At 46.0% G+C, this 17,668-nt stretch overlaps 1 protein-coding gene across 1 annotated transcript in view; it reads right to left on the reverse strand.

The window, feature by feature from the left end:
- The window catches only part of DHX30 (DExH-box helicase 30), a 56,866-nt gene that overhangs the window by 12,091 nt on the left and 27,107 nt on the right, over positions 1-17,668 (reverse strand). The window contains exons 9-14 of the mRNA XM_070944401.1: positions 15,840-15,918; positions 6,914-7,018; positions 6,560-6,735; positions 5,685-5,891; positions 2,102-2,183; positions 1,824-2,017 (exon numbers count right to left, since the gene is read on the reverse strand). Coding sequence (XP_070800502.1) covers positions 1,824-2,017; positions 2,102-2,183; positions 5,685-5,891; positions 6,560-6,735; positions 6,914-7,018; positions 15,840-15,918 — 843 coding nt within the window. The remainder of the gene's footprint in view (positions 1-1,823; positions 2,018-2,101; positions 2,184-5,684; positions 5,892-6,559; positions 6,736-6,913; positions 7,019-15,839; positions 15,919-17,668) is intronic.

Raw genomic sequence — 17,668 nt, forward strand, 5'->3', positions numbered from 1 at the left:
GTGGGGGCCGTTCTAATCTCTGGGGGAATGATGTTCCAGAGAGAGGGAGCCACCATGGAGAAGGCCCTTCTTTTGGGTCCCACCAGGTATATCTCCCTCGGGGATGGGACCCACAGCATTCCCTGCCTCCCCGCTCTAATGGATAGATGTGACCGGCAAGAGATGGTCCCTCAGACAACCTGTTCCCAAGCCATGAAGGGCTTTAAAGGTGACAACCAGCACCTTGAATTGCACCTGGAAGCAAATCGGCAGCCGATGCAGCTCCTGCAGGAGAGTTGATACATGTGCAAATCAGGGTCTGCACAAAACCATGTGGGCCACTGCATTTTGCACCAAGTGGAGCTTCTGGATGCTCTTCAAGGGCAGCCCCATGTAGAGCGCGTTGCAATAGTCAAGAAGGGAAGTGACTAGGGCATGAGTGACTGTGAGTAGGGATTCTTGGTCCAGGAAAGGGCGTAACTGGCACACAACCCGCAGTTGCGCAAAGGCCCTCCTGGCCACAACTGCCACCTGCTCTTTGAGCAGGAGTCGTGAGTCCAGGAGAACCCCCAGATTACGCACAGGGTCTGTTTGGTGTAATGCCACACCATCCAAGACCAAAGATGGCAATTCTCCCTGAGCCAACGAACCCCAAACCCAGAGCCACTTGGTCTTGCCAGGGTTTAGTTTCAACCCGTTGCTCCCCATCCACCCCCTAACAGCCTCCAGGCACTGCGAGAGGGAGGACACGGCATCACTTAACTCACCACAGGCTGAGACATACAGCTGAGTATCATCAGCATATTGGTGATACCGTAGTCCATGGTGACGGATGATCTTACCCAGCAGCTTCATATAAATGTTGAACAGGAATGGAGAGAGTACCGAGCCCTGTGGCGCCCCACATAGCAGTGGGCAAGGGCTGGATCTCTCCCCTCCTATCAACACTGACTGAGAGCGGCTGAAGAGGAAGGAAGTGAACCAGGATAGCACAAGGCCTCCCACTCCCATCCCCCGAAGCCACTCCAGGAGAATACCATGGTCAATGTTATTGAAAGCTGCCGAGAGGTCAAATAGAGCAAGGATGGATGCACTACCCCCATCCTGCTCCTGCCAGAGAACATCCAAAAGTGTGACCAATGCCATTTCTGTCCCAAATCCAGGCCTGAATCCTGATTGGTAGGGGTCTAGATAATCCGATTCATCCAGAAACCTCTGGAGCTGCTGCGCAACCACCTTCTCAACCACCTTCCCCAAAAAGGGAAGATTGGAGACAGGTCGAAAATTATCCAACAGGGTGGAGTCCAGCGATGGCTTCTTAAGAAGAGGGCGGACCACAGCCTCCTTAAAGTGCTGGGGCACTACCCCCTCCTGTAGGGAAGCATTAATCACCGCCAGAGTCCACCCGCTTGTCACCTCCTGGGAAGCTTTCACAAGCCAGGAGGGACATGGGTCTAACACACTGGTGCTTGTGCGCATACTCCCTAGGATCCTGTCCAGTTCCTCGGGAGCAACAGGATCAAACCGTTCCCAGATAACAGGGCAAGAACCTGCCTCAGGGGCTTCCACCAGACCAGCAACCACGTTGGCATCTAACTGGGAACGAAGTCAAGTGATTTTGTCTTCTAGAAAATTTAGTCCAACCCCCTGCTCAAGCAGGAGACCCTTACAGAATCATAGAAGAACAGAGTGGGAAGGGACCTCTGAGCTCATCCAGTCCAACCCCCTGCTCAAGCAGAGACCCTTACTGAATCACAGAGTTGGAAGGGACCTCAGAGGTCATCTAGTCCCACTCCTCACTCTAGCAGAAAGCCCCCCCCGGCAACCCGTCTGGGCTCCCTCACCTTGTCCACCTCCGTTCGGTTCTGCAGGCTGCTACTGAAAGGGTCCCGGGTCAGGCAGGAGACAATGAGCAGGAGGGGCTGGATGCAACGGTAGATGGAAGCCAGCACAATGGCCTTGGCCAGCCGGGGATCGGTGGAGATCTGAGCCAGGCGCTTGCCCAGTGTGGTCAGTGCCTCTTGGGGATCCAGCACTCCTGGGAAGGGATTTCGGCGTCAGCAGACCGAGAGGTTAAACAAGAATCTCTGAAGCTGGTCCTTTCCCCCCCCCGGAAACTCACCGATTTCCTGCAGGAGGATGACGGCTTCGTCTACGGCTTTGATGTCAGGGCTGTCCAGGGCTTTGGAGAGGAACTCGACGGCCTGCACGGGAAAAGCGAAAACAATTCAATTGAATTGAGAACAGAGATGGAAGGGACCTTGGAGGTCTTCTAGTCCAGTGGCCACCAACTGGTGGTCCGCGGACCAATGGTGGTTCGTGAGAAAATTTTGGTGGTCCGCAGAGAAATCGTTGCATTTCTCTTGAGGAGCCCAGCCAAGGTTTCCTGCACTGCTCATGCTTCAGCGCTTTGACTCCCAGAGACAGGATGGGGCAGGGGTGAAATGCTCCTGGTTCGGACCGGCTCGGGCGAGTAGATAGTGATGGCAGCGGGCAGTTCGGAGAACCAGTAGCAAAAATCCCTGCCCCCGCCCCCCATGCCCAGCTGAGCCTCGCGATCATCAGAGGCTTTTTTTCTTTTAAATGCCTCTGATGATCCAAGCTCTGATGATCCCAGCTGAGTTGCCTGATCGGCAGAGGATTTTTTAAAAACCCTCTGCCGATCAGGCAACTCAGCTGGGATCGTCAGAGCCTTTGGAAAGCATTTTTTACATGGTTTTACATGTAAAAAATGGTTTTAAAAGTAAAAAAAAAAATTGGCCACGCCCACCCAGTCACTTTACCCCCCCCACCAAGCCACGCCCACAGAACCGGTAGTAACAAATTTTAGATTTCACCACTGGGATGGGGTCCTTCAGGCAGTTAGCTAGGCCGCCTGTTAGCAGAGAGAAGCAGCCGGAGTCAACCCTGGCTTTGCTGTCCATTGCAGACACTAGATTGGCCCCCTGCAAACTCTCGTCTCTCGAGGAGCCCAGCCAAAGTTTCCCGTGCCACTTCAGTGAGCACTCCTTGAGAGACGAGAGTTTGCAGGGGGCCAATCTAGCGTCTGCAATAGACAGCAAAGCCAGGGTTGACTCTGGCTGCTTCTCTCTGCTGTACTGCTTCCTGGACACGGTTTACCACTCTGAGCCACAAGGCTCTGAGCCCCAAGCACCCCCTCATCAGTCCCCTGCAGCAGCTCCCCTCCAGCCAGCAGGTCGAGCCCAGCGCCGGCTCTCGTATGCCAAGCCGAGCCCTTCGTCTACTTCAAGCCATCCCCCATCAGGGGGACCCCACAAAGCCCTCGCCACCCCTTCCATCCTTCTGCCCCCAACCAGCCTTTTAGATGAGGTAGAAATACTGGATCTTCATAGGTTGGGTGGCTATGGCCAGGAAGAAAAGGAAGAAGAGCAGCGGTTCTAGGAGGAGGAGGAGGAAACCACCTCCTCCTCCTCCTGGAGATATTTTTGAGGTATCTTTGCCCAACTTTTCCACACAAAGCCGACTGGCTCTTTCCCATTCTCTCCCTGTGGCTCTTTCTGGGGAAAAAAAAAAGACCCCTTCCTCTTTTTGTACCCAGCTGGCGCTTTCCAAAGCTGGCTTTTCCAGCGTTCGCTGCCCAAATCCCCTTTGATTGTGATTTTTTAAAATTATTATTATTTACATCGGCCATCCCTTTCCAGACATTTCCGTTTTTATCATTGATTTTTTTCCCCCCAACCATTACTTTCCCAAGTCCTCCATTTGCTTCCAACCTGCTTTTTTTTTGCCTGTGCGATTTAAAAACAAAGATTTAGAAACACCGGGCTTTAAAGACTTCTCTTTGTATTGGATTGGTGGATAAATCTCAGGCATGAATATGCCTATACATTTAAAATGGGAATGACCAGAAATTCTTAAAAGAAATTTAGCATGAAGCGGGGGAACTGAGATTTGTTAGCTTTGTTTTCTTTGCTGCATTGCCTTGATTACCATATGTTGTACAAAAAATAATAGTGCACCGGTTAAGATTCTAGGTTGATGCTGATTAAATTTAAAATAGGACAGTTATGAACAGTGTACTGTAATGTAGGGAAGAAATGATAAAATGGAAAAAAGCTGTAGTGCTTCCTGGATGCGGTTTACCACTCTGAGCCCCAAGTGGCAGGAGACAAGGGCTGCCTTGGTGCCACCAGCTGGCACAAATATACCATGGCGAAGGCAGAATGCTGATGCCATGCAAATGCAAGTAGCACTTCACTCCTGCACCTTCCAGCCATCGCCACCACCACTTCTGCCCGCTTGGGCCGCCCCCCGCTTCCATAACAGCACTATTATCTTGTTCCGGCCAGCAAGGGCTGTGCTCCTTTTTGCATGTTGCACCACCTGCAAAGTTGCACATTGCACATGCCACACCCTATGGTGGAAATTTCCAGCCCCACCATGGTAGTCACAGGACTGGCCCTGACCAAAGCTCTGGAATATGGGACCGATTTTCCCACCACCATCAGAAAGCCAGGGGTGAAATGCTCCCGGTTCGGACAGGATCACCCGATCTGGTAGCGATGGCAGCGGGTGGTTCAGAGAACCAGTAGCAAAAATCCCTGACCCCCCCATCCCCAGCTGAGCCACTCGATCATCAGAGGCTTTTTTATTTTATTTTTAAAAGCATTTTTTCTACAACCTCTTCAGCCGAAAAAATGCTTTTAAAAGTAAAAAAAAAAAAGCCTCTGATGATTGCGCGGCTCAGCTGGGATCGTCAGAGGCTTTTAAAAGCATTTTTTCTACAACCTCTTCGGCCAAAGAGGTTGTAGAAAAAATGTTTTTAAAAGTTAAAAAAAAAAAGGTTGGCCACGCCCACTGTCACATTAACCCCCCCCACAAGCCACACCCACAGAACCAGTAGTAGCAAATTTTACATTTCACCACTGCAGCAAGCCACCGTCAGTCTGCCTGTCTTCGTTTTCCTTCACTCAGATTGACCAAGCTTCTTGAGAGAAGGAACACAAAAGAGGTTTCTAGGCTGTGTGCCTGGACCAGGCACTTTCTCTCAGGCCTCCCACCTGAAGGCCTCACAGAAGCAGACAGGTAGGCCCGAAAGGTGGCTGAGCCTCAACCCCAGTGGTCCATGGGATTTAAAATTATGAGTTTGGTGGTCCCTGAGGTCCAAAAGGTTGGAGACCCCTGTTCTAGTCTGACCAGCTGCTCAAGCAGGAGCATTCCAGACAAATGGCGGTCCAGGCTCTTCTTAAAAACCTCCAGTGATGGGAGAGCCCACAACTGGATGTTATTCCATGATTGGGTAAGGGTCTCCTGCTTGAGCATGAGGTTGGACTAGAAGACCTACAAGGTCACTTCCAACTCTAACCCTAACCTCTGAGTTCCCCTCCAACTGTGTGTTTCAGTAATTCTGTAAGGGTCTCCTGCTTGAGCAGGGGCTGATGACCTCCAAAGTCCTTTCTAACTACGTTATTCTGTAATTCTCTAAGGGTCTCCTGCTTGAGCAGGGGCTTGGACTAGAAGACCTCCAAGGTCCCTTTGAACTGTGTGATTCTGTAAGGGTCTCCTGCTTGGGCAGGGGGTTGGACACTAGTAGGGTACCTTTGTCCTTAAGTGAGTCTAAAACATCAGAAAACCCCCTCTAGGAACCCCCTCCTGTGCCCTTGCCATGTTCAAAGATCTCAGCTTGTTTGCGACAAACATCGAAAACTGGGACACAAAAAGACAAGGATTGGCCGGAGTCTAACCGTCTTCTCCGGCTGGTGGATCTTGGTTTGTACCACCAGGTTCTCCAAAGGTGTGCGCAGAATTTCGGGCACTTGGTAGGTGGGCATGCGGTCCAGGCGGCTGCGAGGGAAGAGGTGGTAGGCGAACCCAGACTGGCAGCGCCCAGCCCGTCCTCGTCGCTGGATGACGTTTGATTTCGACACCCAGACGGTCTCCAAACACGAAACCTATGAAGTGGGGAAGATGGAGGGAAACTAATCACAGAGGGAAAAACTAGCAGGAATGAAGGAGAAATTTCCTGACGGTGAGGACAATTAACCAGTGGAACTGCTCGCCACAAGAAGCTGTGGGTGGTCTAACATTGGGTTTTTTTAAGAAGAAACCCTAATCCTAACCCTAATGCATAATTCTAACCCTAACTTAAACCTAACCATAATCCAGACCTAACCCAAACCTAAAACCTAACCCCAACCCTAACCTTAAACCTAACCCTAGCAATAAACCTAGCCCTAGTCCTAATGCATAACCCTAATCCGAACCTAGCCCTAACCCTAACGTTAAACCAAACCCTAACCCTAACCCAAACCTAACCCTAACACTAAGCGTAACCCTAACATAGCCCTAACCTTAACCCTAACCTTAAGACTAACCCTAGCCCTAATGCATAACCCTAACCCTAACCCTAGCTGGACACTCCACCACAACTAGAAGGAAGCAAGACTGAAGGTCAGAAAGCATCTCCTGACCCCGGAGAACACCACAAGGATGACCGGGGGGGGTCAGCACCCATTGATATAAACATAGAGAAGGGGGAAGAATAGTCCACCCCTCTCTTCGAAAGGGCCAGGAAGCCATGCGAAAAAGCCCTCCCCCCCATCCAGTTGATGGAGCCAACCTTGGTCTTCAGATCGTAGCGCTCCTCCTTGTGGGTCCCGCTGTCCACCACGTGCACAATGTCGTTGATGGTGATGGAGGTCTCAGCAATGTTGGTCGCCAGGACGATTTTTCGCACACCGGGGGGAGGCTGGGGGAAGATGCTCTGCTGGTCCATCATTGGGATATTGGAATGAACTAAAAAGAGGTTGGGGGAGGAGGAAGATGATGAATACAACCATCCATCTTGGATTATTGTTGAACTGTATCTTTCATAGTAATAGGACACTCCGGATACAGCCGAAACGTTCCCACCGGCCTTGGCTCTGGGCCCACCCCGGGGAGCAACGGAGGGCAGGACTAGCCTCTTCTTCACCTGGTAAAATAAGGTAGCAGCTGTTGTGGGACCCCAGGATTTCCAAAAGACGTTGCTGGACCCCTTTAATCTCCTGCCAGCCTGGAAGGAAGCAGAGGATGCCACCTGCGAAGAGAGGACAGGGTACGTCCAGTTTCATGAAAAGAAGGATTGGGGGTGACAGGATAGCGGTCTTCCCATATTTGAGGGGCTGCCCCAAAGAAAGAGGGGGTCCACCAATTCTCCAAAGAACCTGAAGGCAGGAGAAGCAGCAATGGATAGAAACTCACCAAGGAGAGAAGCAACCTAGAATCGTGATGGCAAACATATGGCATGCATGCCACAGGTGGCATGCAGAGCCCTCTCTGTGGGCACGCGAGCCATCACCCCAGCTAAGCTCCACCGCACATGCGTGCACGCCTCCCACCGGTCAGCTGATTTTCAGGTCTCTGCCACGCATGCATGGGGGGTGGGGCGCATGCAGGAGACGCACACGCATGCGCGGGGGATGGGAGGAGCCCGGTGCCCACCCCCACGGCCCATTTTTGGTCCCAGGAGGCTGCAGGGAGGCCTGCTAGGCCCAAAACCCTAACCCTAACCCTCCCCCCCAAAAGTGGGTGGAAATGTCTGTGCGTTTTATAGAGCAAATATTGCAGGCGAGGGGGGAGAGGGGGGTTGGTGTGGCGCTGTTCTAGGTGGCTGGGATCACTGCTGCCACCTATCGTCGCCACCCGTTCATGGTGATTGGCGGCAAACATGCCACGGAGGCAGATATTTTTTTTCTTGTTTTCCTCCTCTAAAGCTAATGTGCGTCTTATAGTCCAGAATGTCTTATAGTCCGAAAAATACGGTAACCAGTGGAACTACGTGCAATGAGAGGAAGGTGTGCAAGAGAATCACCAAGCTCAGAGAGGACCAAGGACCTCACAGTCATTGTCCTCCTCCTCCACCTATTCTACACAATCCCCACCCTCTTCTAGCCTTGATGATGTTACCTAGTTGGTCATGAAACGTTTCTAAGCTCAGAGAGCCCCAAGGACTGCACAATCCTCCTGCTCTTCCTCCTCCTCTCCACAACACCCCCTTCTACCACTGATGATGTTATCTAGTTGGGTCATGAAACGTCTGCAAGAAAGCAACCAAGCTCAGAGAGCCCCAGGGACCCCACAGTCCTCCTCCTCCTCTCTTTCTCCCTCTCCCCCTCACTCATCTTCCTCCTTCTTCCCCACTCCCTTCTAGCTCTGATATTACCTAGTTGGGTCATGAAACGTCTGCAAGAAAGCCACCAAGCTCAGAGAGCCTCAAGGACCCCACAGCCCTTCCTCCTTCTCATCTTCCTCCTTTTCCTTCTCCTCCTCCTCCTGTACAGAAATCCCAGAGTCTTCCGGCCCTGATGATGTTACCTAGTCGGGTCGTGAAGTGTCTGCCAGAAAATAACCCATCTCAGAGAGCACTGAGAATTCTTCATCTCAACCCTGAGCTACAAATATTCTCCTTTATTGCTGCTATTATTATTGGTTAATCTTTAATTTATTATTATTATTATTATTATTATTATATTATTATTATTATTATTATTATTATTATTAGCCGCACAGTCAGCCAGATGTTCAGACTGGGTTTGGCATTTTTGTTTACCTACTGAGTCCTTACCAAGGACCTGGGATAGGCAAATCTGGATGTTTGACAGTGTTACAGATATCATCGCAGGATGGAAGCTGTTCCCACTAAAGGTGCCTTCGGAAATTGACTGATGCAGTGGTAAAATCCAAATTTTTTTACTACCGGCTCTGTGGGTGTGGCTTGGTGGGCATGGCTTGGTGGGCGTGGCAGGGTTAAGGATACTTCAAAATCTCCATTCCCACCCCACTCTGGGGACAGCCAGAGGTGGTATTTGCCAGTTCTCCAAGCTACTCAAAATTTCTGCTACCGGTTCTCCAGAACCTGTCAGAACCTGCTGGATTTCACCCCTGGACTGATGGCAAATTTGTCAATGTCAATGGTGTTCAAGTGGTGTTTCAGTTCTTTTGGGATTCTTCTTCTTCTTATATTACTATTACTTTTACTATTATTACTAATGTTATTATTTCTTTTATTCATTAAACATGAAACTCAAATTAACTGAACATTTAAAAATGTATCACAATATAAATTTTTATTTATATTTTTATTTATTTTTATTTATAAAAATAAAACTGGGTCTTATATTTTTTTGAGCCGCCAAAAAAGGCACCAGGACTTATTTTCGGGGAGGTCTTATACTTCCCCCCCATTTTTTTTATTGAAAAAGTTTTACAAACATCAATTTTTCCCCCATTTCCCCCCCCCATCCCTCCCTAACCCCCCCAAACTCTCCCTCCCCATGACTTCCCCAAGGTGAAATCCATCCACATTGTATTATATCATACTTTACCACCCCTCTATTCTCCTCCCTGTGCACTATAAATTTCTACATAACAATAAACTATTTTGCCCACTATAAACTATACATTTCTACACAACATTTAGCTAAAAGCTATCTGGTACTTCCTGGTTTGGTATTTATTCTGCACATAATCTATCCAATTCTTCCACTCCCATGCATAAGTCTCTTGAGTCCGGTCTTTTAAGTATGCTGATATCTTCGCCATTTCTGCAAAACTGGCCATCTTCAAAGTCCATTCTTGAATTGTAGGCATATCAATCCTTTTCCAATATTGACCAATCAGTAACCTGGCTGCCGTCACCATATACAATATCAATTTTGTTTCACCCACTGAAAAACCCTTAACTATACCCAGTAAAAACAAATGAGGAGAAAATTGAATTTTTTTCTTTAAAACATTTTGCATAACCCACCAAATTTTTATCCAAAAAGCCTTGGCTTTCTTGCATGTCCACCATATATGATAATATGTAGCATCTAAACAATCACATCTCCAACATTTCGGTTGAACATTAGGATACATACATGACAATTTCTTAGGATCTAAATGCCACCTATAAAACATTTTATAAAAATTTTCCCTTAAATTCTGCGACTGTGTAAACTTAACATTCTGAACCCATATTTTTTCCCATGTTTCCATCATAACTGGTTCTCCAAAATTTTGCGCCCATTTTATCATACAATCTTTAACCAATTCATTTTCTGAATCTCTTTCTAACAAAACATTATAAATCCTCTTAATATGCATTGGGCCTTTCTCTTTTATCTGTCTAACCAATTCTTCTTCATGCAACATTAAACCGGTTTTTTGATCTTCTCTCCATCTCAATTGAAGTTGATTATACTGTAACCAAGTTAAATTAATCCCTTCTTCCAACAATGTGTTCAATGTCTTTAGTTGCAATCTGCCCCCATCATTAAAAAGTACTTCTTTATATAACCCCCCCCCCCGAGTGACTTTATATTTATATTCCGTATAATGTGACCAAGATCCAACCACAACGGTATTTTGTAATCCCATTTGAATCAGTGCTTCTTCCATACTCTCATCAAGGAGCTTCTAAGTATATGGCTATTAAATACTTTGTCCACCTTGTTTTCATAAAATAAATATGCATGCCAACCAAATTCAAGATCGTGGCTTTCTATATTCAATATTCCAGTCTTTATCCTTCCAAACCAATCACTTGCTTGTGTAAATGCTGCAGCTTCATAATATAATCTCAGGTTTGGAAGTTTAAGACCACCCCTTTCACGAACATCTTGCATAATTTTCAGTTTAACTCTTGGCTTTTTCTCATTCCAAACAAACTTATTCACTCCTTTTTGCCATTCAGTCAAATATTTATCACTTTTAAGCACCGGAATCATTTGGAACAAAAATAAAAATCTTGGTAGAACATTCATTTTAACTGCTGCTATTCTTCCAAGTAAAGACAGCTGCAGTTTTTTCCAGGTTTCCATATCCTTTTGTACCTTTCGCCACAACACCTCATAGTTATTTTGAAACAGTTTTATATTTGAATCTGCAACTTGAACTCCTAGATATCTCACCTTTGATACTATTTCAAAGCCTGCCTTCCTTTCCAGTTCCTTCTTTTGATCAACTGTCATATTTTTAACTATCATCTTGGTTTTTTTCTGGTTCAGTCTAAATCCTGATACCATACCATATTCTTCTATAATGTCTTTCATCTGAATTATTGATTCCATCGGCTGCATTAGGGTAACAACCAGATCATCTGCGAATGCCCTTGTTCTGTAATCTTCTTGCCTTATCACTATTCCCTTCAAAGTGCTCGAGTCCCGTATTGTATTCAACAAGACTTCTAAGGTTAGAATAAACAACAACGGGGATAACGGACAACCTTGTCTTGTGCCTTTTTCTATACTAAAGTTTGTAGTTAAGCTTCCATTAATAATAATTTGTGCTGTTTGTTCTTGATAAATTGCTGAAACCGCCTGTAGAAACTGATCCCCAAAGTCCATCTTTTTTAAAGTCTTTAATAGAAAGTTCCAATTCACTCGATCAAAGGCCTTCTCCGCATCCAAAAACGCCAGCACTGCAGAGATGTTTATTCTTCTCAAGATATTCCAATAAGTCTATAATTTGCCTCACATTATCCTTCATGTATCTGCCTTCTATAAATCCTGCTTGATCATGATGAATCACCTCTTGAATAACTGGCATTAATCTGTTGGCTAATACTTTCGCAAAGATTTTATAATCCGTATTCAGGAGAGATATTGGTCTAAAATTTTCCGGTTTTGTAGAGCCTGCCTCCTCTTTCGGTATCAAAGAAACAAAAGCTGCTTTCCATGAAGGGGGTATTTTCCCCCCTTGTTGTATGCTACAAAATAAGTCTTTAAGATGTTCAATCATTTCTGCTTGTAAAGTTTTATAGTACACCGCAGTTAAACCATCCGTTCCTGGAGCTTTAGCTGTTTTCAGTTGTTTAATAGCAACAATAATCTCCTCAGCTGTTATTGGTAAACTCATTCTTTCCTAGGTATTTATTTATAAGTTCATTCTGTATATCATCTTTAGCATATAGTTTGGTATAATAATCTAGAAAGGCTTCTTTAATTAGTCTTTGTTGAAATACTTCCTTCCCTTTATACTCAATACTCCCAATAGTCCGAGTACTCTGCTGTTTCCTCAATGTGTAAGCCAACCACCTGCCCGGCTTATTGGCATTACAAAATGTATTGTGTTTCGCAAATTGTAAATTAGTTGCTGCTTGTTCCGCTGTGAGCATATGGAATTGATCTTTCAAAAGTTTTATAACTCCTTGTAATTTTTCATCTGTTGGATTTTTTATAAGCAACTGCTCTTTTTTCTTTATCTCCCCTTCCAATTCTAAGCTTTTTCTTTGTCGATTTGATTTATGTTTAGAGTTCATATAAATCAGTACCCCCCGCATATAGGCCTTGCTCGCATCCCAAACAGTTTCAATAGGGGTACCCTTATTCAAGTTCATTTCAAAAAATTCCTTCATTTGTTTTTTAAGTTCATTTACATTTTTTTCATATCTAAATAAATTTTCATTTACTCTCCAAGATCTTCTCTCTTTCTTTCCCATTTCTATTTCTATCCATACTGGGCTGTGGTCAGATAAAGTCCTCGGAAATATCTTTGTTTTCTTTGTTTTTAAAAGCAAGTCAACTGTGAGTAAAATAAAATCAATCCTAGAGAAGGATCTGTGTCTATCTGAAAAAAAAGTAAAGTCCAATTCTTTTGGGTTATGCACTCTCCATATATCTTTCAGTTCCAAGTCTTCTTTCAAATAAAAAAAAAACTGTGGTAGTTTAACACATGATTTTGCCAAGCTCTTCTTATCTATTTTAGGATCTATTACTCCATTCCAATCTCCCATAAGTAGGATAGATCTATAGTCCCATTGTAGTATTTTAGAATGCAGTAATTTATAAAAATTTTCTTGTTGCTGATTAGGAGCATAAATTCCAATCACCAAGATTGGGCCATTATCTGTAAGAAGTTCTATTGCTATATATCTTCCACAATCATCTGCTTCTATAATTTTTGTTAGCAATCTTTTATTTGTATAAATCACTACACCATTCTTTTTTTCCGAATTTGAAGCTATAAACTGTGTTCCTAATCTAGAGTTTATCAAATATTTTTGATCTTGTATTCTAATATGAGTTTCCTGTAAGCAAATAACATCATTATTAAATTGTCTCAAATAATGAAATATCTTCCTCCTTTTCTGTGGTGAATTCAATCCGTTCACATTCCAAGATAAAAACTTAATTGTCATTTGCGGGCTCTTGAAGCGATAAGAGCATTTGCTGAAGTTTCTGTTCCACACTGATAGTCTTCGGCTTAGCTCCTCCCATAGCTTCGGATTTTTGTGCTTTACCATTGACTCCCTGTTTGTCTTGTGATAACTTTGAACTCTGATGTTGTTGTTTCTCTAAAAATTGTTTATAAGCTGCTCGAGTAATACGCTGATCTTTAGCACTATGCAACATCAAATCAAGATCCACTGCCACTTCTCTTGTATTTTTAGGTGGTTCAACTGAAAACTCTAAAGGAGGATCCAACAAGGGTAGGCCCCCTGCCGCTCCTTGAGTCTCTAGTGCCTCCCTCTCCGTCTGTTTCCTCTGCTCTTCAAGCTCTTGTTCAAATTGCATATCCTTCTCACCCTCCACTATGGCTAACACCGAGGAAGTACGTGGAGATGCTGCACCAGGTTTAAAAACACTGAAATAAAATTCTTCTGCTTTTTGAAGAGTATTTAATCGATATCTCTCTCCTTGATACCTCAATATTATACCAACTGGAGTGTCCCAACTGAATGGGATTTGTTGTTTCTTTAATTCAGTCACCAAAAATCCAAAATCTTTTCTATCTCTCAACATCTTAGGTGGCAATTCTTTGTAGATCCCAATCTCTCTTCCATCCACTTGAATAGTAGAAACAAAAGATTTTTGCAAAATATCATTTCTTATTCTTCTATCTGTGAAGTAGATCACCACATCTCTAGGCAATTGCCTTTGCCTTGCCACCCAAGAATTCACTCTATAGACCTTATCAATTTTGTAAAAAATCTCCTCAGGGTCAACCTTTAACATAACAGCCAGAGCATCAGCACAAACCCTTCTCAGGTCTTCTCTATTGTTCTCTTTTATACCTCTGAGTCTCACAGCAAACTCCATAAATCTGAATTGCATCATTGTAACTTCATTTTCAAGCCTTTGTGTTTTATTATCAACATTAGAAATTTTTTGATCAGCTTCCTTCATTTTAGATTCCACTTCTGAGCTAAGATGTTCCACTTTCTTATCAACTTGGAGCACTACTTCTGACAAACCAGTCACAGCTGTCAGTATTTCCCTTTTCATCTTGTCATATTTTTCTTGAACCATCTCTTTAAATTCCTGCTGTGATTTTTCAAATTTCTGATCTAAAGCCCCAGCAATAAATTCCTTCAAATCATTAAATCCAGATTCTTGTGTTTGGGTCTGTGTCTGTGAGCTCAAAGGCTGCTCTTTTGGTTTATGAGTGGGGGAGCCCCCCCCCATCAGCTTTAGCTGACTTTGTTTTGAAGCCATTTTTCCACGCAGCCTGACTCTTTCTAAAAAAGATATCCTCTCTCCCTTTCCACCACAAAAACCTTTCAGGAATTTCCCCAGCTTTAGTCAAGTCCCAAGGGAGAGGGAACAAGTCAAATCACTTTTAAAAGAACTTTTCCTCTTTCTTCAGGCCAGCGCTGTTACTTTTTGTTACTTTGTAGCACAAATAAGCTCAAACAATTCCACTTTCGCTTTCAGCATTCCTTATTGCTAAAGCCGGGCGCCATTTTAAAAGAACTTTCACTTCTTCTCAATTACTAAACTCATTCACAGGGCTAAAAAAAGTACTTGCGGTTTAATTTTGAAGTCCAGATTCCACCCTGCTTATTTTTAACAATTTTCTTGGCTTTCTCTTGTTTCGTTGGTCGCGTCGCCTGGCTCTGCAATTGCAGAGTCGTCCTCGGAGCCTGGAGCCTCAGCGCGCTGTATAGGGAGCCTCACCCCGCTTCCTCCCCAGACGCTAAAAAAACAATCTGGGGACTTCAAAGGGGGCTCTACCTTGTCGCGCCGGCTCTTCTCCCGATTCCTCCGGATCGTGGAGTTTTCCAAGCCACCTCTCAACTGCAGAGATGGCTCTTTACGAGCAACGGGGCTGGCGGTCTTAAAAGGACCGTCTATCAGCGACAACGGCTCCAACCGGAAGTCCACTTCCCCCCCCCCCCATTTTTTACCCTGCTGGGAATGGGGCAGGCGAGCTGCCCCTCCCACCTAGTGCCACCATGGCCTCAGCGAAACAGCTGATCTTCCAGAGCCGGCATGCCTTTGCTAAACAGAACTGCCTCTGCTTTCGGAACCTTAACGGCCTCCCTCAAACAGATGATCTGCCAGAGCCTGCAATGTCTTTGCTAAACAGCAGATCCCAAGCCATACATTGACAGGGTGTCACATGGTCAACATGAGAAGCTTGGCAACTGGTCCATACCTTTTGTGACCTCCTGACAAGGAAAGTCAACGGGAACTTACCAATGGGGGGGTTACCAGCTGGTTCACTTAACTGGCTAGAAAGATTTAAACTAAGGCAAAACTCACAATTGCAAATCCCAAGCACCACCCCAGGCCTTTGGGTTAATGGGTTAATGGATTTACGTATTGATTTAAAGTGAATTTTTATTTTGACCCACAGACAATATGAGTGCCAAAAGAAAGAGCGATTTTGTTGAATTCAAGAAAGGAACTGTGGAGGACTCTCAGGGCTTTCTGCAAAGAGAACAAGTTGGATCGCCGTATAGTCCGAAAATGGAGAGCAGAGTACGATAACCTCAGTCAACATGCCGGCATGTTGTCGGCTAAACGAACTGTCATTGGATCTCCCCAACTCAAAACAAAGCAACCCCTGTAAATTCCCCCCCCCCCGGCAAACCCAGCTTGGACTCACTTCTCCGGCAACCCCACCATGGTTGAGCAACGGGGGTCACCCACCTGGTTCACCATGGGCATCGATCTGAAGGACGAGATTGGTGATCAGCTCAAGGTCCACGATGCATTCGTCGTCCGATTGCTGGGGGTGGGGGGTGGGGGTGGGTGAAAAAGAGAGATGGGGCGGGTAGTCCTCGACTTACTACCAAAATGGAGTCCAACATTTCTGTCACTAAGCAAGACATATGTAGTTGTATATATGAATCTACAACTATACATATGTTCTTATTTATTTATTTATTTATTTATTCATTTATTCAAATTTCTATACCGCCCTTCTCCTTTCGGACTCAGGGCGGTGAACAGCCAAGATAAAAACATCTATACAAAACATCACAGTTTAAAAATAAAGTTAAAATAATTTATAATTTGGCCCATAATTTAAAATTTGTCAATTAAAATCAATATTAAAATTTTAAAAACTAACCCTAAAATCAAGACAGACCGGCTAACTGGAAAAAATGAGTTTTTAGGGCCCGACGAAAAATCCGAAGGTCGGAGATCACTCGTATCTCTGGGGGTAGATTGTTCCATAGGGTAGGTGCCACCACAGAGAAGGCTCTCCTCCTGGGGGTCGTCAGCCGGCATTGTCTGGCCGACGGCACCCTGAGGAGGCCCTCTCTGTGGGAGCGAACCGGCCGGTGGGAGGCTATTGGTGGCAGAAGGCGGTCCCGTAAGTACCCTGGCCCTAAGCCATGGAGCGCTTTAAAGGTGATCACCAACACCTTGAAGCGCACCCGGAAGTCCACCGGAAGCCAATGCAGCTCGCGCAGGAGAGGAGTCACATGGGAGCGCCCCGTCGCTCCCATAATCCCCCGCGCAGCCGCATTCTGCACCAGTTGGAGCCTCCGGGTGTACCCCAAGGGGAGCCCCATGTAGAGAGCGTTACAATAGTCCAGACGAGAAGTGACGAGTGCTTGAGTGACCGTGCGTAGGGAGTCCCGGTCCAGAAAGGGGCGCAACTGGCGTATCAGGCGAACCTGACAAAAAGCCCCCCTGGCCACGGCTGTCATATGCCCTTCTAAAGACAGCCGCGCATCCAGGAGGACACCCAAGTTGCGGGCCCTCTCCGTGGGGGCCAATGATTCGCCCCCAATAACCAGCGATGGCGTCAGCTGGCTATACCGGGACGCCGGCAGCCACAGCCACTCGGTCTTGGAAGGGTTGAGTCGAAGCCTGTTTCTCCCCATCCAGACCCGCACGGCCTCCAGGCACTGGGACATCACTTCCAAGGCATCATTGGGATGGTCTGGGGTGGAAATGTACAGCTGAGTATCATCAGCGTACTGATGGAACTCCACCCCAAAACCACGGATGATCTCACCCAGCGGCTTCACATAAATGTTGAACAGGAGGGGCGAGAGGACCGACCCTTGCGGCACCCCACAAACAAGGCGCCTTGGGGTCGACCGCTGCCCCCCTGTCAACACGGATTGCGACCGGTCGGAGAGATAGGAGGAGAACCACCGCAAAACGGTGCCCCCCACTCCCAGTCCCTCCAGCCGGCGCAACATGATACCATGGTCGATGGTATCAAAAGCCGCTGAGAGGTCTAATAGGACCAGGATAGAGGAAGAACCCCTATCCCGGGCCCTCCAGAGATCATCCACCAACGCGACCAATGCCGTTTCCGTGCTGTACCCAGGTCTGAAGCCGGACTGGAGCGGATCCAGATAGACTATGTATCTTTATCTATGTATCTTTGTCTTTATTGTCTTTGTCTTTATCTATGTATCTTTGTCTTTATTGGTATCTCTCTATCCCTATCTACCCATCCATCTCTATCTCCGTGTTTATTTCTATGTCTCTACCCCTATTTATCCATTATTTAC

This window comes from Pituophis catenifer, unplaced genomic scaffold, assembly GCF_029215685.1.
Source record: "Pituophis catenifer annectens isolate HBS135680 unplaced genomic scaffold, rPitCat1.0.hap2 SCAF_5, whole genome shotgun sequence".
Classification (NCBI taxonomy): Eukaryota; Metazoa; Chordata; class Lepidosauria; order Squamata; family Colubridae; genus Pituophis; species Pituophis catenifer.